Here is a 27,045-nt window from a genome sequence, read left to right as displayed (position 1 = left end):
TATGAGTGGACAAAAAACGCTGATCAACACTTTAAGCAGCTGTCACTGAAAAATCAACACTTAATAATACTGGGAAATTTGCTGTGTATGTTTTATTGCAAACCAAGCAAGTTCTAACCAAAGTTCATGTTCTGTTGGCTTCACTCTGTTTGTCTTGCATTATTGTTTTCATAGCTCCCTGTGAAATAACTATTCCTCCAAATGAGGAAATCTTCACTTCTGCAAGTGTGAATACTTTGTGTAACACATCAGACATGGTGTGAAGCAGTATGTGAAAACATGCTGTTTAACAGCTCTTCATAGCATCTGACTGCATACACTTAACAATAAAAACAATGTACTCTAGTGCACACAGGTACAATGATAACTTACAGGATCGCCACCACTATTCACTGTATTGCGTTATTGATTAACTTAGAATTTATTTTTCCATTCAAGGTCAATCATCTCCCCTTTTACCATCAGTCAGGATTTGAAAATGGGACTAGAGTATCAGACATGCAACCTTGATCCATAGAGGCAGTATAACACATAATGACACACAAACATGTGATCCTCAGTATCAGTCGTCACCCGTCACTACCTCCTCCAATCTCTGTCTCATCTGCTGTGAAGTTGATATTTTGTAGTGGTGTCACATCTTCCCATAATCCTCCTCTGGATTGGCTGCAGCTCCTCATCTCTTGGCCCAGAAGGTCAACATGTGAGAGGCATCAGTAAAAACACATGACCTGCATGAAACACATTGGAATGACCTCCGCCTGAGCCGCCGCGGTCATCCACCCGGGTACTGTGGCGAGAGAGAGAGAGAGAGAGAGAGAGAGAGAGAGAGAGAGAGAGAGAGAGAGACAGGCAGACAGAGAGAGACCGATAGAGAGAGAGAGAGACAGGCAGACAGAGAGAGAGACAGATAGAGAGAGAGAGAAAAAGAGAGAGCGAGAGAGAGAGAGAGAGAGAGAGAGAGATGAGAGAGCTTGGTCCTCTCACACTTGATAAAAACCCCACATATGAGAATGTCTTCATAACCTCCTGCAGCAAGAGCATTTTACCATCTTACTGTCATCTTACAGTACATTTTACATAGTAATGAGTTGCTTTCTGGTAACCAGACCCTGAACATACATAAAACATTTTGAGTTTGAGTTTGGCTTGATACGCTGAATAAAAAAAAAAGAGTAGAAACTCATACTCAACATTCTGTATCCGTGCAAGATCAAGATCAGGGCTGCCAGATCATTCCTGTTTTCTCAGAGGCACTGACTCTGCAAGTAGAATGAAAGTAACTAAGACATTTTATTTTGATGGGTATTGATCAAACACAACTGAGTGGAGAAATACATTTTGCCTGCTTTCCACAAGACAGACTAGGTGTTATATATATCTATATAAATAAATATATATGTAGTATACTTTTCTGGGAAATCTGCTGTAAAACAATGTGCTGGTGGCCTTGTTCAAAGATGAAGTCTCTGTTCTCTTCCTAGCTCTTTCTGTTTTCCTCTCACTTCCTTTCTCTGTAATTATTTCTATTTTTTCTGAGCTTGTTCTTGAAATATGTCAAAGCTGCCACACTAAACATCATAAATCACAACCTTGAATTCAATTCCAACTTTCTTACCCAGTAATACTATATGACACACTACAGCGTGATTGAGACTCTAAAATGTATTCAGCTTATCTGTTATTTCCGGCACAACCAGCCACCCCCAACTCCCTCTCAATAAATATGGGGTTGACTAAGTTGATATGCCTCGGAGGCGTTTTAAATATTCCCCCAAAAAATATCTATTCATAAAGCGGGGCAACGTAATTGGGTGATTTATGACCTTTTCACACCACTGGAGCGATTAACTGAAGACATCATTCAGAGCTGTCAGTCAAGCTGATTGTTCACATGGAAACGAAACACCAAGCAGCCAATAAGGGAGCCAGCTGACTTGAGAATGATGCCTTCAAAAGCCTTCCATTAGAGTGGCCTCTTCAAGCCTGTCAGTCTTGTCCTTATTGTGTTGAGATAAAACTTCAACTAGCAGAGGCCTACACTGGCATAAAGGGACGGATTTAAATAGAATCACAGGCACAGGTAAGCGTGTGTGTGTGTGTGTGTGTATGTGTGTGTGAATGCGTGCATGCATTTATTCATGTGTACAACATTTAAGTTAAAACAAAAAGACTGGCACATCAAAAGCTTTCCTCCCAGGCACAGTTGTCATCTCAAGTGTGACACGGTTTCAATTGAAAGCCATCTCATCGCTGTGCCCTTCTCTCACTCAATGCTGGTCACAGAGCTTGACTATGTTCATAGCTTAATAGCACATCTGGGACACATCTTCACATAAAGCTATCATTACCCCAGATTTAATGATCAGGCACAGTGATTTGTCTTTATTGGTCTTCATAGACAGACACACCTGCATCTCTAGAGCCTTCCTTTGGTAATAACACCAGGAAGAACAACTTGACACTAATTGGCTCATCATGTCAAGTGTGTTCATGCATAAACCACTTCTTCTGATGCTTAAAAAAGTACAGCAAGTACCAGCTTTGGAAAAGGATGAGACAGGATAGGATCGCATCCTGGATGGGATTTGATGTCTTTTGCGTCAACACATTTTATTCCAGCCTACCGAGTGAGGTCTGCTTAATCTTCACAGCTGTAACCCATAGCGCTGTTAAATAAGCCTTTGATACTGAAGACATAATGGCGCCGTAACCTGTGCCCTCCAAGAATCCAGCCTGTTTTCATTTTATCAAATTCCTTCAGAAATCCAGCTATTTACATCCTAGATAAAGAGCAGTGCTTATATTCTGTTAAGTCAAACTTCAGTAATCATCAAGACATCGCTTCGTTCTTAACGTCCAATTGGCTTATCAGGGGGCCTTTCCCTGCTTTGGTCCTTAGGGCGGTCTGGCTGTGAGTCTAATTACCAGAGATAATGGAGGGTGAAGCTAAATGGCGCTGATGGGGTCCAGCAGAAGGTTATTAGGTGTCCTCATTAGTGCCCGACTGAAGTGAAAGCAGGTCTAAGGTCTTATTCTGGCACTGATGGATGTTGTTCCTCTCAATCTGTCTTCAGAGGCTTTGGGTCCTCAGCAAAGACTGATGGTTTATTTCTCAGGCAGACACACAGAAATGGAGATACATAAAGAGAGAAAGAGGGGAGGAGGAGAGAGAGAGTGTGCAGGTGATAGCATCAAACAGGGTTTTGACTGTTTTAATTTGGCATGGGATGATAAGTGATTCCACTTCATTATCAGAGGAGTATGTTCATTTTATGAATTAGTTACAGTGGAAATGTTTGCTGGTTAACACTTGATTCAATCCAACAGCAAATTTGACTGTGCTGCTGCTTACAAAGGCTACACCATGCTTGCAATGCTGCAAGCGATATGTAGTTGTGGTATCTGTTATCTATCATCCCTCTGTCAACAAGTCAAATGAGAGAAAAACAGTAGCACAAAACATCAAAGCAATGTATTTCCATTTTATTAATATTATTCATAGTTGCTCAGACACGTGTATATACAAATACAGACTGATCATTTTTTGTAGAATTTTTTGTTGTTGTTTATATACTGGAAAAGAGCGGGTCGGAAATAGTTCCCTGTGAGGGCAAAGTGGGTGGGTGGGTGGGTGGGTGGTTGGGTAAGTGAGTGGGGGTGGGGGTGGGGGGGTGGGGGGGGGGGGGCTAGGGTGAGGGAAGGGGGAAAGCAGGTGGTGTGGTGGAGGTTATACAAGCACAAGAAGAATGGGACAGGACAGGCGCACAAAATGAACAAGTGGCTCCTCGGCACGAGGGGAGCTGGTGAGGAGAGGTTTTGCCCTGTAAGCACAGAACCTGGATCGATGGTAAGCTTTACCCCACTAACAATCAAGTTTAGGTTTTGGGGGTGGTGGTGTACTAATCCTTGCACTGTGCCCAGGACCAACGTCTACCCAGGGATAAGTGATTAAGGGCTGTTTAAAAGAGAGAAAAAGCGAAGGGCCCTGTTATAGTCTCTTCGACGCCAGCAGCCGTTCCATGTAAAGGGACAATGGCAGAAAGCGTCTTGTACACAGACTGGGCTGCCATGGCAGAGGCTGAAGGGCTAAGGCATGGGAAACACTCTTCGTTGCCAAAGAGGGTTGCCGCTTCCCATTCACTGCGGCAACAGCAAATGAGACACGCACACACACAAACTCAAAGGTCTCACACATTTTTTTCCACACTGAAAAACGTCCACACACTGATGTATACACTCTCAAACGCCTCCTCTTGGGAAAGCAAGAAAAGGATGAATAGTCAGAACAGACAGACTGCAACTTCATGGGATGAATTCAGTAGAAGGGTACAGAAAGAGTCATTCTAAGGAAAAAACTAAAAGTTGCTTTTAAACTACAAATGACCAACCCCCACTGTAAATTCACAACAAATGGTTTGTGTTATGTACATTTGTCATCTGTCACTACACAGCTTAATGACATCACTTGAATGGGGATGCAAAAACACACAACATGAAAGTGGTCAGAAAATCTAACACGTTTTAAAAGAAAAAAGAAAAAAAGAGAAAAAGAAAACACTTCCTTTTAAAACTTTTTTTTGGTACATGTTATCAAGTTCATGCGCATGCCACATAATGAAACTGGCAAGATCCTTCCATTAAAAAGCCAACAGTCCACTCATGGCAGAACTTTGAGCTGACCGACATGCTTTCAAACACTGAAGGCGAAAAAGCACAAATAAGCCGTCCATTAAGTCCCACGTGTTTCTTTCCTGGGCAGGATCCTTATGTGAAGAGATGGTGAAGGTTGGTGATCGGTTTGAAACATGTCACAGGTGAGCCCCTCGTCGGCTAATGTCCGGCCTCCTGTACACTGGTGTGTGTACAGCTCCCACAGGTTTCCCCTTCATGATAGCTCAAAGCATCATTAGGCATTGAGGATCGAAGCACACAATGCATTGTTTGAGGACAGTATACACTCCGCAAAACCCAGAGATAATACCGTATTCATTTTTTAGAAAAGACATAAGAACCAAATTAATACTTTAATATCAAACACTATTTACATCAAGAAGTTTCGCTAATAATAATAATAATAATAGTCATAATCATCATCATCATAACAATAATAATAATTATACAGTTTTAACAATGAAGTGTCTCATTTTTTTTCTTTTTGTCCTCCAGAAAGGTACAAAAAACAGTTACTAACCTAACACTACATGTTATATGGTTGACTACCTCAGGATACACGGTATCCAGTTTACAAGTTGATCCTCATTTCCCAGGTTAAGGTGTGTACAGAATAAACCATGGTAATAATAGCAATAATGACAAATAGTAGTATTGGTAATTATAAGAGAGTACAATTGAAGCTGGTTTCCGAGAAAGTTTAGCGTTAATCTGCTGACAAGCGTCCATTTTGAATCCTATGCGGTGCTCATTCCCTGTGGTGTTCTCCTGAAAATTAGTACCTCATTAAATGGCCTCATCTCCTATTACCCCCCATAGCTGAGCTGCTATTCTACCGTAATAGCATTGTTACCATAGTACAAAAACAAATGGCCAAAAGCACAGACAGTCCTTCTGGGGAAAAATAGAAAAAGGCAGCCACAAAAATGAAAACAAAGCGAAAACAAAACAGTGCATGCCTTTTGAGACTGAATTGAACTGAACAATGTGTTTGTCATTGAATCGAGTGTTTTTCCAGTAGTGTTCCATGTTTTTTTTTTTTGTTGTTTTGTCTTGTTTTGTTTGGTTAGGCACTCTAGTCACACTACCTTCAGCTACCTTCCACGTCTTTCTATCTTTCCCTGCGTGCGTCTCTCTCTTTAATTCTTACCATCTCCTTCACTCACCAATTCTCTCAAACTGCAAGGTCACTGGTGCTTTAAAACCCCCCACGGTTGAAATCTACACTCCCCTCCCGAGACCCCCCAAGCCTTCCACCATCTATTTTTAATACCAGAAATAACTCCCCTTGCCACAACATGGGGTCCACATGCCTGTCATTTTGAACCTCATTAAAGAGTCACTTAAACCGGTAACACTAGGAGCTGAACATGCAATTGCTCCTGCACTCCTTTTCTTTCTCTATTTCTCGCTTTCTATCTATCTTTCCAAACCAATTGATGCCCTATTTCTCACACAACACCCGCTTCTGAAAGAAAGTCCGTTTCTACAGAGTTAATTTGTATATCTGTCCATCCTTCTTTGAAAGAGGAGAAAAAAACAGTGCTTCCATTAAAAAAAAGAAACCGCTCCCATTATGCTAACTCACCATGTGGGTCTGTGGGAGCTGAAGGAAGCTGAATATCATTATAACACAGTGGATTCCTGCGAATGTAAGCGCTAACATAAACCTGGCCAAACTAAATTGAGCTGTGCATTGCCCTGAAGTAAATGGATGGTTTCTCTGTTCACATAATGCGTTTTCAACTAATTGGAGCCATGCATCAGTCCAACGAATGAGGACAGTCAATGGTGCACCGGCTGCCTGCTGCAACGTACTGCATGTGAGGGCCAACTGACTGATGTGTTTTTTTGAGCATGACTTAGCTGTTGCTGTGTTTAAGCGACAAAGACTTGAGGAAAAGTATGGTACTGTCAATGGATGTTCATCTATTCATACACGTTTCCATGACCACTATTATTCTCCTCCAAATGGATATCAGAGTAAAGAAATACAAAGTGTGTCTGCGATGTCGGTCACACTTTATTTGGACGGTCCAATCCTGATACTCAACTCACTATCAAGTGCTTTCAAGGGAGTCTCAAGTGAGTTTCAGGTGATAATCACAATAGTGTGAAAATCTATAGATATTCAATGTCTGGGTTGGAGTTAGAGTTAGAGTTGGAAATAAGGTGACACTTGTTGAATATCTAGTTTTTGTCACCTTATACTCAGTGGGGTATCAACATTGGACTATTCAAATAAAGTGTTACCACAATGTCAAAGACAAAATGTTTGGAGGCACCACTGAGAAAGAAGAATAACATAATGATTTTGAACAAAATAAATAAATAAATGAAGGCTCAAATTGTGTGGTGAATCTCTTTTTTTTTTTTAAAACAATCACTTTAACAATCCATGGAGAGAGAAAAGGCTGTGGATGCAAAATGTTCATGGGAGTGTTAATATTGACTAATACTCAACTGGAACAAAAGAACAATTGCTGCTCAACTCGGTAAACAAAGCATAAAATGACACTGTGACTGTTGCCGTGAAATTGCGTGATCAACTTTCAAAAGATATTGATCCTTGATCTTAATAGCAGTCCACAAAGTGTCTGGCGAGAAAGTTTTAATTTACCTTTTTTTTTGTGAGTCAGAGTGCTTTGAGATGTTTTATTGAGCGGGCCGCCATGCTCTACACACCAAAGAGAGCTAATAACAAGATGCCCTCATCAGTGTAACCAAAGTGCTCATGGTTCCACGGGTTCTTTAACTAACTTAACTCACTCAAGCCCAAAGCAGCTTATCCTCCTCTTCACACACTTTGTATTCAGGAGACAATGGTCTTTAAACCAGGACACTCTGGGGATCAGCGGGCTAAGGCGCATACCATGTACTCTCAGTGCTGCGACCAGTCTGCTTCATGATGAATACCATTTTTCTTTCTCTCCTCTGCCATTTCTTTCACTCCACTCCACTCTCTCTACTGTACAGTCCAATATAGTGGAAGTGCAAAAAACTGATTCTTTTAACCCAGCAGGACTTAAAGTAATTTTGGAAAGGCTACTTGAGAGGTCTCGGGACACCTACTGTATTTGATCTCCTTGTGTATCTACGCTCATTTCTAACACCTACAATCTTCACTTTCCTACTGTGTAATGCTGCTACTGTACAACTTCGTAAAGACACTACTGCCGTAGACTGTTAGTATAGAGGCATGTGCATTTTCTGTATTCGACTCTGTATGCGTGTCTGTGCATGCGCAGTGTGTGTGTGTGTGTGTATGTATGTGTGTGTATGTGTGTAAACATGTGCTGCAATGACATAGGCATGATGTAAAGGGATGTCAAAAGTCACGGGAAAATAAGAATCACTAAGTGTCAAAAAACGGGATTTGGCATCTTAGTTGAAGGTTTAAGAGGGGGAATTGTCTCTCCCACTTCCAACATCAACTTTTTTTCACTCACAGACGGAGAAAGACCACTTAAATATTTTATGAAAAAAATAGAGGGTTCCTTGAGAAGCCTGCTCTGATGCCCAATCCAACCACCCCACTCCACCCAAATCCCACCCCTTCCCTGCAACCTCAGCCTTGGGCAGATTCAGGCCACGCTAGGTGTAATTGCCCTCCAGGAGAGAGGGAGGCGCTATAAAGTGAAGAGTGTTGCTAGGCAGACCAGCAGTGCAGCCAGAAGTGGACTTGCTATCCGCAGGTGTGGCGCAGCATTTGTTGCATCACTTCGGGAAGGCTCAGCGGATTCATGGCTGGTATCATCTAGAAGAAAAGAGGAAGGAACAAGCTATTTATGGTGCAAAGCGCTTCTTTGCAACAGTGCATGGTAGACAAATGATAACATTATGCAAATGCCGTGCATTAATAGCACCAACAATAGTCAATAAGCTACAGTAGTACCCCCCCTCACTCTCATAATTATCAGTTTCTTGTCTGGTGTGTGAGACGGTAAACCGGTAACAATAGCGGTGCTGCTTTGCCTCAGCAGGCAGCTGTTCAGTAAGCAGACCCTCTCCACATGCTGACATCGATGCATTACTGAGGTGTTTGGGCTTGTGTTCATAAAGTTTCTTAACACAAAAAACAGTACACTTGAGTCACTGCTCTCATTGTGAGAAGCATTATGAATTAGTCTCCCAGGTGAGGAGCCTCCTCTGTCTGCCTGGCAGTATCTGTGAGCAGCCATGTGCCTGCTGTAGCATGGGGAGGGAGCTGGACCATGCACAGCAAAGGACAGAGAGACAGGACAGACGACTGGACAGACACATAAAGACACACAGTGTGTATGTGCGTGTGTGTGTGTTGGGGAGGGGGGGGCACTGAGCTAGATGACAGATGAATGGATTAATTTCCCTCCTTTGGAGAGAAGAACAAGGGGATGAGCTAAAGGAAGCATGCACAGTGGCAGGCAGACAGGCATCACAGGAGGAAGCAGGCAGGGTAGCAGAAAGGCAAGCAGGCAGGCCAACAGGCAAACAAAGCAGGCATGTAGGCAGACAGGGAGGCAGGCAAAAGGAGAGGCAGGCAGGCGGAGTAGCAGGAAGAGAGGAAAGTCAAGCAAGCAGGCAAGCTGAAAATGTCCTAGGATCTGGCCTTAATAAATCAAAACCCCATGTGCCAAAAATGTGAGCTCTGTGTACTGTATGTGTGTGTGTGTTTGTGTGTGTATGTGTGTGTGTGTGTCTGTGTGTGTGTGTGTGTGTGTGTGTGTGTGTGTGTGTGGGGGGGGGGGGTGTGTGTGTGTGTGTGTGTGTGTGTGTGTGTGTCACAGCAAGGTGACAGCTTATGATCAACCCAGGGCAAATCACCAGGGCACGGTGAGCAGGGCACAGCTGCCATGAATAAACACTGAAAATGTAATATTCTCCCCACTTCAAAATGTAGAAGATCCCATTTTGGAGAAATGTAATTACTAATGCTGTAACAAATAATATTCATAAAGCTCTGTTTGAAATGACTAATGTGATATATTTGACAGTTTGTTATGTATTTTCCCAGTGAGGTGCTCTTTGTTGTTTCAGTCCTTAGGGTGAGCTGGGAAAGAGACGGCAGCATGTGGGGGATGTGGTGTGTTTCAGTTCAGTGACTGGGTTAGACTCATGTATGAAGCCATGTGTTTTGACCACAGAAAATACTGGAATCAGTGCTGCTCTACAGAGCCACTCAGTGACTGAGTAGTGAAACTGAGGAAATGCAAATGTACCTCCTGACCGGCCAGAAGTATGGTATATTGTTTAGTGGCATTTCTAGGTATAATTGTAGTTTAAATGAAATCGTAACACTGGTCTGGATATTTAAAACACTTAAAAAGTAGTTACTCATTTGCCTTAGTAGGGCAGAATGGTGTGAATTAGTAAAAACAGTCAAGAATGTAATGATATGGAGCACAACAAGCAGTTGGAAGCTGACATTCTGTGCTGAATTAGTGAACAGGTTTGATAAGAGCATTCGACTGAACGTGTGAAACAACGTGCACATTCTGAAGAGCGTCACAAATACAGTAAAGTTGACACGTTCATGAATTTGACAAAAGACGCATGGGGTGGTTATATATATCAGCGTGCGATGTAGATGTACATAAAAAGCAACATACAATCAGCAAGCAGCAACAACAGCATGACACAACTCTGGCAATCTGGAGGAGAATCAGTTTAACAGAAGCACCAGGCAGGGAAGTGGGAGGACGAAGACCAGCTTACAGAGAGGGAAAGGGAAAGGAAAGAGAAAGGGACAGAAAAAGAGACAAATGTACCGATGTATGGAGGGCAACATGTAAACAATCAAAGAAGCAGGAAGCCATACTAACCTCGTGGTTCTAATGAATTTTCTAATTTGTCGTTTGCATCAAGAAAACGGTCATGTACGCCTATAGTTTTCACACAGCTGTCTACAATAGAAAATAGGGAGAATGAGAGATCATTAGAGGTATGCCAAATAGGTTAGTGACATTTGAAGCCTCCCCCCGGCCCTGAAATTAAACGTTCCAAGCAACAAAGCTCATGGCAACATTCAGATGAAGTATGCAGTGTACTGAATTTCATTTTGATGTGTACATCTATCATCCTTTTCATGTTTTCAAAAAACATTTTCTTAGCAAGTAAAGCAGTTGTGATAAATGAAAGGGGGTATGTTGGACAGTGAGCAAGTGGTAATTCAGGAGGTACTGAAGTAACCAGAGAAGTAGACGTAAACTGTTTTGTTTTGCTGTCCAAATGCGCAATTCAACAGGCTCTATTACAAAGCCTTGTGTTGCATACAAACACTTACTTGATGGTCGGACGAAAACTTTGAGCTTCAGGCATGTTCTCTTCCCGTTCTCAGCAATGGTGGAGGCTGAAAAAACACATAGACACAGGTAAAGAGGGTGTTACTGTTATACTACATATACATTGTCAACGTGTACACTGGGCGATAAGGAAATAGTTTCCAATAGTATTTTTCCTTCATATCTAACATCGACACAAAGGTCTCTGTGGATAGATTGTGTATCACAAACATATTATTTAATATTTCAATTGAGAACAGTTTAAGCTGAGGCAGTTTTTTCAGAACCCCCCCCCCCAAAAAAAACAACAAAAAAAACAACAACTTGCAGATAGTTAATTATGCTCATGCTGACTCTTAAGTGGATTTGGTAGGGTTAGTCATGGTGGTTGTGGAATTATAGCCAGAAAGTATTTACAGATGTGCTAGAGCAATCACTCTGGGGCAAGCAGAGCACACTGCTCACAGTCAAATTGCAGCATTTTAAATTCAGAATCTGGCAGCAGCTCGGTGAGGATCAAGGACATTAGCAGCGTTTTGACCTCTTCCAAAACACTCAAAACTGGAAGATATTCAGTTGTACTAATATGCTGTGTTGATCATAACATTGCTGTATTTTCTCTACTAAAAAGCTCAACACTCTTCAAGGGCCACAAGGTTCACACACTTAGGATGTGTGTGTGCTGCATGTGTGTATGGTTTGTGGTTGCTGTCAGGAAATGGATCCTTTCCTGTCAAACCCATGGGGTGTGAATCTCTGGGCGTTTGCAAGCAGCAAGCAAAGGTTTAGCTACCATAGTGGTTGTATCATATACCCTAAAATATCATAAATATCATATGTGGAGCATGTGTGTGTATGTCTATGTGTGTCTGTGTGTGTGTGTGTGTGTGTGTGTGTGTGTGTGTGTGGTTGACCACTAATGGTGTTGCGGTGAGGCACCAGGTGCTGTCTCCTGTAGACGAGGACTGGGGTCAAACACAAGTCAGTTGGAGCACACTCCGGTGTGGGTGTGTGCAGCACGCATCCATCATGGCTAGAGAACATAGTTTAAAAATATACATTGCTGTCTCATGTCAAGACCCCATATCAAATGGAGAGCAGCGCTAGCTTTTCCCACTATTATGACATTTCAATCACATGTACGCTCGTTTTCCATTCCACTCCTCACTCCGGCCCTTGAGAGAGACCATATAGTACAGTAAAGCTGTCTTTCGGGCACCATTTTGTGTCTTCTGTGGATCATTCCCCAGCAGACGCGATGAAGCAGAGCATTTCCGAGGGCCACCATTTGGGATCTGTCAACTCCTCTCTAGTGATCCTTAACCTAATCCCCTCCCTTTCCTCCCCTCTCTCCCAGCTGTGTCCCTCTCTTCTCCTCTGTCAGCATGGCCACATCCATTCATCAACGCTCAACTGGTGCTGCCACCACAACAAGGCCCTAAGTCTCTAGCCAGACTCTTCTTTTCTGTGGTTCCTCGGTGGTGGAACGAGTTACCAAACTCTATTCGATCCGCAGAGTTCCTCTCAATTTTTAAGAAAAGGCAAAATACCCAGCTCTTTAGTGAACACCTTCTCACCTGATGGACTGTGTAACCAAAAAAAAAAAAAACTCTTTATCTGCCTCTATGCACTCTATGCATTGCCTCTATGCACTGCCTCATAGCAGCTATGTCCCGTCAGACCAGAACTTAGCTTTATGGCACTTACTCTCGTTGTTCTCTCCTGACTAGAACCTTGCTTGTGTTGTATTAAAATCTCATGTGTACGTCGCTCTGGATAAAAGCGTCTGCCAAATGGGAAACTGTAAATTGTAATTGTAAATTGTAACTGACTCGCAAGACGCTGCCCTCCCCATACAGACATACGCACACATAAAAAAATGAATATGTACACATACACATCCACACACACAGACACACAAGCCACAGATTTCCACAACAGAACTGTCTGGTGTGTTGGTCTACTTTCTCTCTAATAACAGTTTTTGCAACTCTCTGATCTCTCCCTGTCTGCGGAGTGTTTTACATTCAAAAATGTCTCTGTACACAGCGCTCTGGGCATGTAATCAGTGTCCCAGCATCCATTTCATTTTAGGGGGAAAACAAGGGGAATGTTGAGGCAGTGGAAAAAGCACTGAGCTGCCTCTGTAGCCAAGGGATGTGTTCATTAAGAGTGCTATTGACTAATAACTATGGAAAAGAGACAGAAGAGATGGAAATCTATTCCTTCTGGCTCATCACTTTTCTTCTCTTTTGCACGCCGTCTATCCCTGATTTTCACTCTGAGATCCAGATGCCTATTTCTTGTCAAATGCCTACTGCATATTCTCTCCGTCTGTCTTCTTCTCTCCCCTTTCGACCCCGCTGTTACCACTTTAATGTTGTCGGTTCATCAGCTGTAATCTGTTTCTAAGCCATGTGTCAGTGTGTGAGAGAGGTGACTCGAGATCAGATGCTCTGTTTCACAGCTCAGTTCATATTCAGCAGATGCAGGAGGGAAGAAGAGGAAAGCGAGAGAGCCTTATTAATTCGGTGTGGAGGCAGCCGATGACACACTAATGAACCTTGGCCACCCTCGCTCACCCACTCAGTCACACACACACACACACACACACACGCCAGCACATGCATACACATGCACACACGAACCCACACACTTTATATCACTCTTCTTAGTGCCTCACTTCTCTCTTCCTCTACTGCACTATGCTCCCATTTTCTCAATCCCTTCACTGTTTCATTGTCTGCACACACACACACACACACACACACAGCCACACACACCTACACACAGCCAAACACACTGCACACCATCTCCAGATGTCTTATCTTCATCATCGTTGTGGGCAGAGCTGAGTCAAGGCTATCGACACCAACCACTTAGCGAAGGCAGCTGATCAAAAGGGAAGCAGGCCCTGATGACAATGGCACAGAGCATGTGGGAATCGCTGTCATGATGACAATCAGTGAAGCTGATCTGATGTTTTTAGCAAGATTTAGCAATGCTTATTAACAGAATATCCACCTCCTACACAAAATAAATTCATAGATATTATATATACTGTATATTATGACAGGTAATAGACATAATGCAGTCCACCAGGATTGTGTGGTGACCTCACTAGCTGGGAACAAATACATATATACTATATGCATTAATCGTTTCATTATTTTCAAAGTTTTGTTGAGTAGGCAGTGAATACATAGCAAGAGTTCAAAAAGAGCTCAAAACTCCCTCAATGCTATGCTCTTTATAATTATAGTATATGACACTTATCCTCACTTAACCACACTATCCTCACTTCTATTCTGCACCGCTCATGTGGGAAAAGTCTAGCAAAGGAGTTTAATTGAGCCTGGGTGTCGCCATTGTGTTAGTGTTAAACATGCTGTAGATGATTGAGGTGTGTTGCTGTACATTCTTCACTACAAAGGAGAGATTAAGCTTTAGCACCACATTCCTTTCTTGGTAGCAGCTCTTCGTACTCAGTGTTTGATGAGGACCCCTCCACCCGAGTCCAAGCCGTCCGCGCCAGCGCCTGTTTATTTTGGATTAACATGCTGCAGAGGGCCGGCTTATTGTTCTTGTAAGGCCGTAACATCAACACCTGCTATTCTGGTTCCCATCAGGCCCGCAGCCTCAGCCATCAATCCATCCAGCCTGGGCGACTGGCCGCTTTGAAGGACAGAGGCCCTGAAAGGATGGCCAGAGACAGGGGCCGAGGTCGGGTTACTCCTCCAAGCCATGTCCCCTGGCTGGTAATGGCTGGTCCCCTCAGTACACTGCATTATGCATCAGCATTAAGGCAAATGGAATGAAGCAGAATCCAATTACGGAAGAACAAACAGGTGGGCTCAGTGCGGCTTAGGCGCAGTATTGTTTCAATCACAGCCCAAGCCAAGCCATATTGCAACTGTAATGTTATCTGGAAAACACATTTCCTTTGGCTTTCAATGGAAGATTCAACAGCACATTCCAGGCATGAGGACATTAAACCATGTGTTTAGAGCGATAGGAAGCTAAAAGCAAAGTTTACATTAACTAAATAGATAACGTTATGGTAGGATATTGACTTCTTATTTATCATTTTAGGAGGCATAATGGCATAGCTGTAAAAAAACTACCGCTGGGTGAGTCAATCAAACTGGGGTAAGAGGCCTTGCATGTTATTTTCCATGTGTTTAGATGAAATCCAGAGTCATCTGGGGGCTTTCCATGGTCAATGAACTGTAGCCAAGCTTTGGCACTTTCAACACAACCTCAAGGCTTAATGCAATATTGCAGATTAGCAAGCGAAATGACACAATTGGCTTAAAATCATTTTTAGACTGAAAGTCATACAGATAAGATTCTGCCATAATATCATCTGGATGTCTTCAAAGGAAAGAAACCATGAGCCAAAATGGCTTGTTGCTAAGTACCAGCGTACCTTGGCATGCTACATGTTGTGCTCCATCCATAGCCTGCAGTATTTGTAATTCCACTTCCCTATATTGAAAACTATATTGAGATTCCCACTACCAATATCAATGCACAATCCATTGAGACTGCATGTCCAAAATGTCCACTACATGTCACTCAATTATAAAACCAATGTAATAGTGACAACAAGCCATCAAATGACAAATCTTCAGTATGGAATAGCCTTTTCCTACAAAGCGTTCCTTCAGTTTCAAAAGCCTAGCCGTGTATAGTATGTATATATGCTATCATGTGACATGTAGCATTAACAGCATCATGTTAGCATGCCTCTAGACTGCGTCGGGTCTCCAGCTGGCTTTAATAATGGTGCTCTAAGCCTTTGATCCCTGCTCATTTGTTAGGATGGGACGGGTTAAATCAAAATGCCCTGCAATGTTGTGTCCAGTGCTCAACATTCCTAGCTAGCTGTCTCTGCCAGCCCGCTGAAAAACAGCCCGCTGGCCTCAGCTTTGATTCGCTGGGATTACTCCTGTGGCTTGCACCATACAAACCTAGTCTGAGTTTACGCAGAGCAGTGTCCAGGAGTCTGAGTTTACATAGAGCAGTGTCCATGAGAGAGGACACACACACACACACATACACACACACAATGGTTTTTCATAAAATTTGATGCCATCTTCTAGCCTTGTTTCCATCTACCTAATTAGATAGTTAGCAGCCAGGAGACATTTATTCTGTTCGTGTTCAGAAATTACTGCTGGGATTCATTATCATTTGTCCTTTGGTTTCGGGGTATGGAAGCAGTCAAAAGACGAGCGTGTTAGTGCGCACTACACACAAGGAAGGAAAACCTTGAATTCGAGAGACTCAAATGAGTTTTCAAGAGAGAGGCATTTTTACATATTTACATGATCCCTCTGCTGCGTAATATCAACTGTTCCACTGTCCAAGATAATCGGTTTTACGCCCACAATAACACACAGTACAAATACATATGCAATAAAATAGTTTGCACACACACTCATGCACAAAACTAATACAGGTAGTCCTTCCCACATGTCAACGAATTACACAGCGGCATGCTTTTCTACCAAAACAACTTGAAAAGAGAGAGAAAGAAAAAATACTAAATAGAAATAGCTTAAAATTGCAGAGCAGAGCAGTGTATGTTAGTCTGTGTACGTGTGTGAGTGTGTGCCTGCGTGCACAAACATGCGTGTGCGTGTAAGGAGATGGAAGAGCCGATCCTGGGAAGAGGACCATTAACCAGATGCTACTACAGCGAACACACAATAGGAGGGAGTGAGGGAGTAGGGAGGGGAGGCGAAGGAGGAGGACATGGATCCAGGCAGGGGAGGGTATATAAACTCTCCCCCCTGGTGATAGCTGGCCTTTTGCTCTTTCCTTGCATCTTTCAACCGCTGCCAAAAGTGAACCAAATTCATCCCTCATGCCACTTGCTCCGAGGTGATGAGGTCACGTGCAACGAGAGAAAGAGTGAGAGAGCGGGGAGGAGAGGGGAACAGGGAGCAGGAGAGCGGAAAGTTGAGAAGGAGTGAGGGAAAATCAATAATGCATAATTATATACTGCACTGGTTTCCCCACACTATTGTATATCAATGCGATAGTGTGCGGATACAATTATTTCCCCACACTATTATATCAATATAGATCAAGCATCATCATTTTTGTTTACATAATGAAAGACCACATAATGATGCTCTAACAAAGCATCTTCTTGAAAATGAAGAGAGTGTGATTGAAAGTCTGAAAACCCTTGAATTTCATCTAGCAACTGATTCATATCTTCATACTCAAATTACAATAGACTTGGTGATTTATTAATCTACAGGATATTTCAGCTTTTAAAAGCAGCCACAGCAATAAATCCCAATATGTCATAATATTTAATTACGGCACTTAGTGTATCACATAGAATCACAATATTATGGTTATGGCCCAAGCATCCACCCCTTGAGTAGAAGGGAAGAATTGCAGAAGGGAAGTGATGTGTGTGTGTGTGTGCCTGTGTGTGAGTGTGTGTGAGTGCAAGTGTGTGTTAGTTTTTTTAACAATTTTGGAAGAATGAAAAAGAATAAATAAATGAACAATGACCAATTAAAGACAATGCCTGAGGCACTGGGTTAATAATACAAGTGTTAATGGTTTAACAGCCAAGGCCTTTACAAAGTATAACATGCTGTCCTTGTCTTTGTGATACTGAATCCTAATCAGCCGCTGAAGATGGCTGTGTCACGCATGAATCATAATAGGCCGAGAGTAGCCTCACGCCCTTTCTTCTGTTTGACTCACAGTCCCTGCCTGCCCTACTTTCCTCTGATCTCTTGGCTTTTCACAGCCGTTCTGTTCTTCTGCAGGCAAAGTGATGATTACTTTATTGGTGGCCAAACTCAAATACGTTGATTAGAGACTTTTTCCGCCTCGCCTTGCTTTCTTTGAGCTGTCAACAAGTGTCCCATGACTTAACTCATGCTCTTTTATTAGCCAGGTCTGGCCAATGGGCTAACACGCTGGTTGACTGTTTTCGGTTTATTTTTTAACGGGGAACCCCAGTGAGCTTGTCATGGCCGGGCCATTAACAGCTTTTTGTTCTCTGTCTTCTGGGATCGTCCCAGCAGCCAATAGCCAGAGTTGTTGGAAGCAATTGGTTGGTTGCCATGTTCAAATTGTGTCCCAGCATGTGTGCATTCATGTGTGTTGAACATGCACTTATGTGTGCACGTATGAGTGTGTCTGTGTGTATGTGTGTGACATACAATCTGGAGGGCAGCAACACCTGGCTGACAGGTATCTAGTGTAAGGGAGAGACGGGGAGGGTTGGGTAGGGAGCGCTGACCTAGAAACCAAGGAAAGAGAGGAGATGAAAGGGGAAATAAGGAACGATGGAGAAGCCGGGGGAGGGGGAGGTGGTGAAATATCTATCCATCTATCAGGATTATGATAATGAATTCCAGACCGTGTGTGTCTGTGTGGTTGTGACATTGTCTGTGTGTCTGTGCATGCACGCCTACATGTGTACATGAGTTTATGTGTATCCATGCATGCATGCGTGTGTGCGTGTGTGTGTGTTGAGTATAGCTTTCTGTCACATTACTCCATGTTGTCGGATCATTTCTGAATGCTGATGACAGGGTTGATTTTTCATGTGAATGGATGGAAGGGCTGAGTTATGGTGGTGTCCGTATGCAGGTTCCCTCCTTGCACCACAAATGTAACGGCACCGGCTCTTTATCATTATTAGCAACCCTCCCAGAGCTCGAGCAAAATACACATTGTATATACACCGTCCCCCTGCCTCTATTTCATGTTGTTCATGTTGTATGTTGCTTAACGCTATTTCTCCTGCTGCCGCCTCCCCTCCTATCTCTTCTCCTTTCTCCTTTTAACAGCTGCTCGGAGGTGCATGGTGCATCACAGGATTTATGATCAATCAAAAGACAGCATATCCATGGCTTGGAGGTGGAATCTGCTGGAGCTTTATGTGCATGTAGCAGTCCAATAAGCAAAGGTAGAGAAAAGCCTCGTAAGACCTTGTGAAAAAGCCTTATGAATAGCAAGAGATTTCCTTGGGTGTTGGCTTATTAATTATGATTAATCTATGTCCGGTGTTGCATTTTACACTTTGGCCTACAGGTATCTGCAGAGTGACTGAAGCCCAATCAAAGGTATTTCACTTTGCTAATGTGAACATGGGTTTTGTTGGTCATTCAGTTAGACGGTGTCCATTCTGTATGAGCTATAGACGCTCCTAAAGTCTCTGTGCTACTGTAGCTTCCTTCTCTCTTACAGCGTCAAAACCGAGAAGCACCTATGAAATAATTCCATCTACAAGTGAGTGGCAAAGTCGTGATTGATTGTGTTTTCTGTGAGTGGCAATACCAGGCCACACAGGTTAACAAGTCAGACGGCAAGAGAGCAACATCTTTTCTGCTGCCAATCTGCCGCGGCATGATGACACCAAGTGGTTTCCTATTTGCCACACATCTTACACACTTAGAAACACCTTTTCTCTCCTCACTCATCTCTTGCAGTGAGCTGCCACTGATATTGGATTTCTGCCCTTTTCAGATTAAAATCACTCCAATACAGATTCTATCCATATTAGAAAAAGATGCTGGCGTCAGCATTCTGTGAGCTGGGTTTCACTTAAGCCATGAATGTACTGTGAACTTTGACCCGGGGAAGCGCTCCCCCTGTCCTTCCTTATCCCCTCTTTAGCAAGTGCCTGTCAGAGAGGCGGACACTTTGCAGCCGTAACTCACTCACTGCTAATACTGCATTTTTTTTCTGAATTGCTTGCATATGTGGTCAGCATTAGATTGCTTCCCGCATCTTCCTGGAGGCGGTAAATTTCACATCTTTACTGTATCGCTTGCTTGCTTTCTCTTTCTCTTTCTCTCTCTCTGTCTGTCTTTCTGCCTCATGTATATAAAAAGCTGACCTGTAGAGGAAACGCAGCTGGATGTTGCCCAGAAAGGGATCACGCTCCTGTCTGACTCCAGCTTTCTTCTTGTCTTTATGTACGATTTACCTGCCTCAGACAGAGAGAAGCGGCAGACGCCTACAAAATGAAGAATTATGACCTCCATTTGGGTGAATTCCCTCCGTCCTGCTAGCGTTGATTAAGCTGTTTCTGTTGCTGGAGCAGATGACAGCAGAAACCTGTCTCCTCTCTCTAATTTTATCAGAGATGCAACAAATCAACCCTCGACCCGCATCGAACTCGGAGGGCGAAAACACCATTAACGGGCATTTTCTCCTCTGGAATATAATTTGACATCTTAATTCTCATCTACAAACCAGATATCAAATCAATCACGTCAGTGAGGGCAGATTTTTCATCCCCCTTCTCCTTCAGGTCATTTGGTTACAGAAAGTTAGGAGAGATGAGGGAATGATTAATATTCTGATACTGTGTATATGAGCTCTCGGCTGTTCTGCATCTAGTAAAACATTGGATTCTCTTAAAAAAATGAATACTACAACAAAATCATTGAATTATTCATTCTCAATAAATCTTTCATCTCTGTAAAGGAGTGTGGTCTACAGCAATGCTAGATAAAAGAATAAGACAGAATAAGACATTTATTTCATGAATTTCCCTGGACTATAGACAGTACATTCCCTGGACTTGTCAGTACATTAGCCTGTTTACAGTAAGTGATGCTGACCCTTTGCCCCATGAGCTCATGGGTAGTGACATCTGGCTCAAGACACATTGATATTTCTGTCTGGTGCAGGTGTGCGGTATAGCCTGCTACAGGGGGTAATGATGCATACGATTCACTCTGTTAGTTACGCTACAGCAGCACCAGACAATGTAGGCAAATAGGCTACAAGGGCAAAGTCTGACCACTGACTTTGTGCTGAACTACAGATATCATCATACCTCATAGAAATGTCTTTGTGTAAGTTTGTATGAAATGTTGTGTAATGCAATATCCACAGCATTGGACAATGGCAAAATTTCAAAATATGTACTTACTTACTGATTTCATGTCAATGACAATGAATTAGTTACTAAATACTAATTATTAAAAATAAAGTAATTAACACTAATTACTGTTTAGAATTTTTCTAGATCCATTATTGCATGTGGTTTTTTTTTACATTTCTATGCTCAATAAGATAAGATAAGATGAAAATTCGAAGATCCCTGTGGGAAAATTGGGCAAATTCGGGTTGTTTAAAGTGACCATAAGTCATTGGCGCCGGAACAGATTTTTGCCCCACCCCCCCACTTTGGACTCCCTTAAAGATAATGTTAAACTGAAAGGTTCACACCTATTACAGTCATTATGTTAACTCAAAATGTATATATTTGCATGTATTAGCGTCAGCATGGTAGCCAAAGTGCAAGTGCAGATTAAGTGATGTGAAGGATGATTTTGAGTAGACTAGAGGAACGTTGTTTTTTGTTTTTTTGACTGTATTATTTATTGACTATAAGTAACATCAGAACCACCACAGTTCACCGCAATATAAAATTTAACAGATGTTGACTCAGAAATCACTCAACACTCTTATGGTCTCTCTATGTGACCTCTATGTGATCATTGTGCCTCTTGGTGCTTATACTTTTGCCAACAAAAAGTCAGACACCAAAAATGAGCTGCAGAATCTCCATCACTGATTGTGAGCAGAGGCCTAAAAACGATGCAGCCTGAGCCTGAATCTATACTCAGTGTTCACTCATAACTGCACAGCAATACACTGCACAGCAACACTGACATCTTCAAATGTGACAACACAGTCTTCAGTCTCATTAGCAACAATAGAGACTGCATACCATCAGGAGGTAGAAACCTGGCAATAACAAAATGTTTGTGAGACTAAAGTTGTTTGTTGATAGTTGACTTTAGGAGGAAAAATTGAGCCACTATCCACTGAGCATCATAGGGCAACAGTTGAAAAGGATGGACAACTTCAAATTTCAATAGGCATCCACATCTCAGAAATTAACCTGGTCACAGAACATTAAGGGTATCATTAAAAGAGCTAAGCAATCCCCTCACTTCATTAGGTAAGTGTGGCATGTGCAAACAGATACTGATGAAATACTAGTGCTGTACCATTGAAAACGTTCCAACGTGTGGCATTGCTGTCTTGTATGGCAACAAGGCAGAGGGCCGGACGATACAAAAGGTTGTTGAAACTGCACAACAATTCACTGGCCCAGCAGTATCTACCGATGCTGCAGAAATAAGGCTAGTGCAATCCAGTGAGGTCAATTCATCCTCGTCAAAGACACGGTTTTCCTGTCTTGTGTCTGGCTGTAGATACTGTAGACTCTGACCAGAAGGTTAACCAATAGCTTCTGCCCTCAGGCTGTTCCCCTGATCAATAAAGATAGTTGATCCGACTCCATGCACACTGTACTTTGTCTGGAGATTGGTAAACTCACAATCACAAATACACTTTTCACAGATTCAGTGTCTTGCTCAAAGACACTTCAGCAGGGCGGTTGCTTGTCGACATGGGGCTTTCATTAAAGGGCAATCTTACTCACTACACCATCCTGCTGCCTCCGGCTATCACACTGCACCACTGCAAATATCATTTTCTTTATATTTTCTATTTTTATTAGTGTGTGCTCACTGGATGTTGTGTATGACGCACAGAGACTTTGTATTCTGCCCTTGGTTTCTTGGGTAATAGACATTCCACTATCTTGCTTTTTTATACTGTTATGGCACTGTACACCCCTATGGTGTTTTTTTCTTTTCAAGTGACTGAACTGTGCATGTAAGCATCCGTATGAACCCTACGGTATGTGCACAAGGGAAATAGAAATCGAAAGATTTGCTGAAGTAATTTTCACTCAAATGACCAAAAGTTGTTTTCAGTTGATGTCAAATAGACCCGTTTGTGTTGTAGAAACAAGATTAGGGAAGGTTTTCAGCTGTTGTGGCATTCAGCTTTGCTCATTTAAAAAGATTAGAGATCATCAAACCTGAGCCAGTGTTTTGAATTTATTTTTTTTCACCATTTTAACTTCTGAATATTTATATTAATAGTACATGCGAAACCAAAATGTAATCCCTGAGAAAATTACAGTTATTAGGTTATACTCTTTTGAAAAATTCCCTGCTGTGATTTAATTTCGCAGTCTGTTTACTTATTCCAAGGTTTACAGTTGCCTTTATTACTGACTGACTGTAATAGAATGAGAGTAAAAATGATGTAAGTCGATGCAATGTGAAAGGCCTTGTATAGGCGTCTATGGCTAAGACGCCTTATTGATGGTAATGATGATGATGGTAACGATACAACAACAGATGCTGTTGATGAATTGGCAGGTGTAATTCTCTCTCTCTCTCTCTCTCTCTCTCTCTCAGCTCCACTTTCTGTCCACTAAAGAGACTGTCCAATCCATCAACGGCCATCTCCCTTGCGTCTTATGGCCGTTCAGACTGGACACAATGGCAATGGGAAATCACATGTCAGATGACTTCATGGTAGATGACTTTAATATCCGCCACAGTAGCCAGAGAGGCTATACGCTAGAATCACTCAATAGCCAATGAAGCCGCGGGCCACTAAACCAATATGGCGTGCTACAGCAGAATGGATGTGTTCCATGGAAGCCCTGTCGGTCGCGGTGTAATTTAATCCAGCCCTTAGGACAGGCATCTCTCAACAGAAATGGAAAAAATATGTTAGAAATAGAGACTTGAGGGAGTGGATGAATTGTATAACCCTTCGCTAACCCCCATCTAGCTCCCAACTTCAGAGACTTCCATTTTTCCCTTATCTCATTTAGTATGACTGTCAATGCAAATTGGCTATAAAGGCAAAGAAAAATCTGGTTACTTTTTAACAGACAAATGACCAAACACATGGTTGTTGAAAGGCTTTTGGAAAGGATTTCAGGCTATTTGTTTTATTGACAAGCTTGAGATAGAAAACACCTATTCACCACAGAAACAATGGCTAACATTAGAGAGGCACCTTTTTTTTATACTGCAGTCCCTCACTCTAGTCTAGTGTAACGGAGGAGGGAGAAGAAACACGTGAAACGAATAAAGGACTGGAGTCCCTGGCTGGCTGTCAGGTTAACTGCTTCATAAAAGGTGCCAATTCAGAAAACAGATCTCCGTGTGTAGAGCTTAGAGCACAGCGCAGCTACTCTCTTTCAACACTGTCTCAGAGAGAGAGAGAGAGAGAAAGACAAAAAGAGAGACACAGGGGTTCGACAGCCACCTACAGTTGCATTAACACCACAAGCCACATTTTACAGATAAACAGATACAGATACAGGTATAGTATAGCAGCGGTGTTTGGCAGGAGAGTGTTAACTGTCAAATCTGCTGCCCTCTCTCGCTGAGAATGAATTCACAATGAGTTTTTGTCGTACAGTAGCCCGTACAGCGTGCACACACCATTAAATCCTTGCTTCAGCAGATGATATACGGTGAAGCAATACTGCGTTATGCTGCATGATACTAATGCCACCCATATGAGAACAACAGCACTGCACTACAGTGAATTTCCTATTCTGTGATAGCAACAGTGTATCAATGTGACAAATGTGTTTTGAGAGAGCGGCGGTGACTGTGTTTAGTGACGGTGACTCCCACGTATCCCATGTGCATATAGTCTGCGGTGGGAGGACAAACTCAACTCAATTCCACTCTATCACCTTGCTTTGATAAAACCTAATTTCCCATGGGCCACAGCTTCAGACGAACCCTGTCGGGGTTCCTGTGCCAAGAAGCAGAAAACTTAACGCCTAACGCGGGCTGAATAGGAGCATATCATAATGCGGGGAGGAGGGCACTCTTTATGAAGGATATTGTTCGGCTGGGGAAGTGAGCTATAACTTTCAAAATGTCTCATTCCAACTCCCCCACGGATTCCATTGCCATTTTAGGGAAGAGTTTTCCAGGAGTGATGAGAGCAGTATGAAAAGTTCGGCTGAAAGCAGAGCATGAAAGTGTCTACTCGAATCACTGTAATTCCGCTCACAAAGCTCGGCAGTAAAGTTGTGAAAACACGGGGTAGGGTTTGAGTCTGTCTCTCCTGTGCTCGCTCTGCTGTGTTTAAAAAAAAACATCAGGTCAGGAGAGGGCCATACGGGTTTGTAATTCCTTAAAATACCAGCTAATATGGTTTTATTTTGGTTCCAATTATTGCTGGTCTGTGGCACAAACTGTGTGTGCCTGTGTGTGTTTTTGTGCGTCTCCTGGATACATATTACACATCACAGTACTTCTGATATGCAGATGAAATCATACTGAGCAGCTCTGCAAAACAATCTCCATCTTAACAAGTCATTTAGTCTATTATTGAGTCCTAAAATCATAATTTTCTTAAAATAAGTAAAAAGGGGTTAGATAATTTCACTTGTTTTCAATGCAAATCATTTTAATTCAAGAATTTTGTAGAATTTTCTGGATGGTAGTACAGTGATCTGCCTTATTCTGACGTTCCAACGTTTCAACATACTGACACTCATTTCTAGAAATTATTGGCAGAATTTTTGTCTTAAAAAATTAAATTCGAAGGCTGGATGTGAGACTACATATGAGACCGCTGTATCCTTACTCTAAGTACAATGCAACAGTGATGGTGACTCACATATGTAGTAGTACTCTCTGCCCGGTCTGAACTCAAAGCCCAGGGAGAAGGGGGTGAAGAGCTGGAACTTCTCCGAAAACTTGAGCGGTCCGTTGGGGGAGTGCGGCCTGTTGCACTCCCAGCGTTTGAAGCCCTTGGCGGTGTGGTCGCACGAGCTGTAGCCATCGTAGTTGACCATGTAGAGGACGTAGCGCTCCGTCCGCTCCTCCGGCACCGTGTCTTCGTAGTGGGGACAGTAGACGTCAAGGTAGTCGTTTATGCACACGTCGATGTGGTAGTCCCCGCGGTGGAACCTGGTTGGAGAGGAGAAGGAAGAAAGTTAAGTCAAGTCAAATTTTATTTATATAGCAGAATTCATACAAGGGCAGTTCAAAGTGCTTTACAGACAAGAAACAGAGTTAATAATTAAAAGTAAAAAGGACAGATAAACTTTTTGATATTCATATGAAGTGTACAGCTGGTCGATTAAAGAAGGTTTGGGTCTGTACTACAAATAGAGTGTAAAATGTTAACCTAAAAGATTGTCATTTCATTTCATTACATTACATTACGTCATTTAGTAGACGCTTCTGTCCCAAGCGACTTAAAGTGCATTTTGTCAACAGTAGTCAAAACAACTGTATATCACAATCTTCATCAGTTAAGCCTTTTAATAGGAATAAGTAGCATCTGTAGAATCAGCGTTATTTTTCACCACTTATAGTTAACTAAAACTTAAATAAACTAAGCGACACTTCAAAAGTAGCTAAGTGGCCATTACTTTCAGCTGAACGTCTTTGACAGCACATAGTGTATTCATCATCAGAGTCAGGTTGACTTAATGAGCCCTGTCCCTTAGACTCTGTCTACAGTTCAGATCAACAAGAGCCAAGGCTACTTACACAACTCTGATCATAAAACACCAATACGGAAACACACATCTGTGCATAGATATAAATAGTGAATGTGCAACTTGGGAACATTTTCTACATCATTACGGAGATAACTTTGTTTGGATGTAGCATGCAAGCAGCTAGCGCAGGTTTGATCTCTCAACATTCCTCCAATGTTGTGTGGAAATTTACAAGCGCCAACGCTCTCATCTTCTGGCTTCAATAAATGTGGGGGATTGGTTTGTCTATAAATCCATCAGAGCAACACATATTTACACACACATACACACCTCTGTGCTCTGATAGATGGCAAACTGAAGGATCCAAGTCTGAGAAAATATGTTTCCAAGAAAACAGTTTTACAGTTCTCAGAAAAACTATTTACTTCAAGTTTTTCCCCCAAAAAACATAGATGGAAAAACTCACGCTGAGTGCAAAGTGGAAATGATCAGGGGGATGTAAGATGGTCCAGACAGTAAATGTCATGATAAGAAAAATACAGTGCCTGGCTGTCTTTGAGGTCTGGGCAGAGAGGCATCTTTACAACCGCAATGATCCAGAACAGGCCACACAGGGTCAGAGGGCTTCAATACATACACACACACTCATCAAAAGGCCACACACTGTCACAGGCTCGCATCCACACACACACACGCACGCACACACACCTACCACAAATAGAGAGTAATTCCTCAGTGTGTGTGTTTTGTGAGGTG

The 27,045-nt window shown here is 42.4% G+C and overlaps 1 protein-coding gene across 2 annotated transcripts in view; it reads right to left on the bottom strand.

Annotated features, from left to right (window-relative positions):
* Positions 1–3,514: 3,514 nt before the first annotated feature.
* The window catches only part of LOC139656647 (ephrin-A5-like), a 97,968-nt gene continuing 74,437 nt past the window's right edge, over positions 3,515–27,045 (bottom strand). The window contains exons 2-5 of one of the 2 annotated variants that reach the window (XM_071534242.1): positions 25,458–25,750; positions 10,937–11,002; positions 10,476–10,556; positions 3,515–8,431 (exon numbers count right to left, since the gene is read on the bottom strand). In XM_071534242.1, the coding sequence (XP_071390343.1) occupies positions 8,304–8,431; positions 10,476–10,556; positions 10,937–11,002; positions 25,458–25,750 (568 nt within the window). In that variant the 3' untranslated portion in view covers positions 3,515–8,303. The remainder of the gene's footprint in view (positions 8,432–10,475; positions 10,557–10,936; positions 11,003–25,457; positions 25,751–27,045) is intronic. The other variant, XM_071534243.1, reaches the window with a different exon arrangement.

This window comes from Centroberyx affinis, unplaced genomic scaffold, assembly GCF_046629955.1.
Source record: "Centroberyx affinis isolate AG114_WGS23_722 - 3 ecotype Tasmania unplaced genomic scaffold, CSIRO-AGI_Caff_v1 ptg002505l_1, whole genome shotgun sequence".
NCBI lineage: Eukaryota > Metazoa > Chordata > Actinopteri > Beryciformes > Berycidae > Centroberyx > Centroberyx affinis.
This window is presented reverse-complemented; position numbering and strand designations above follow the sequence as displayed.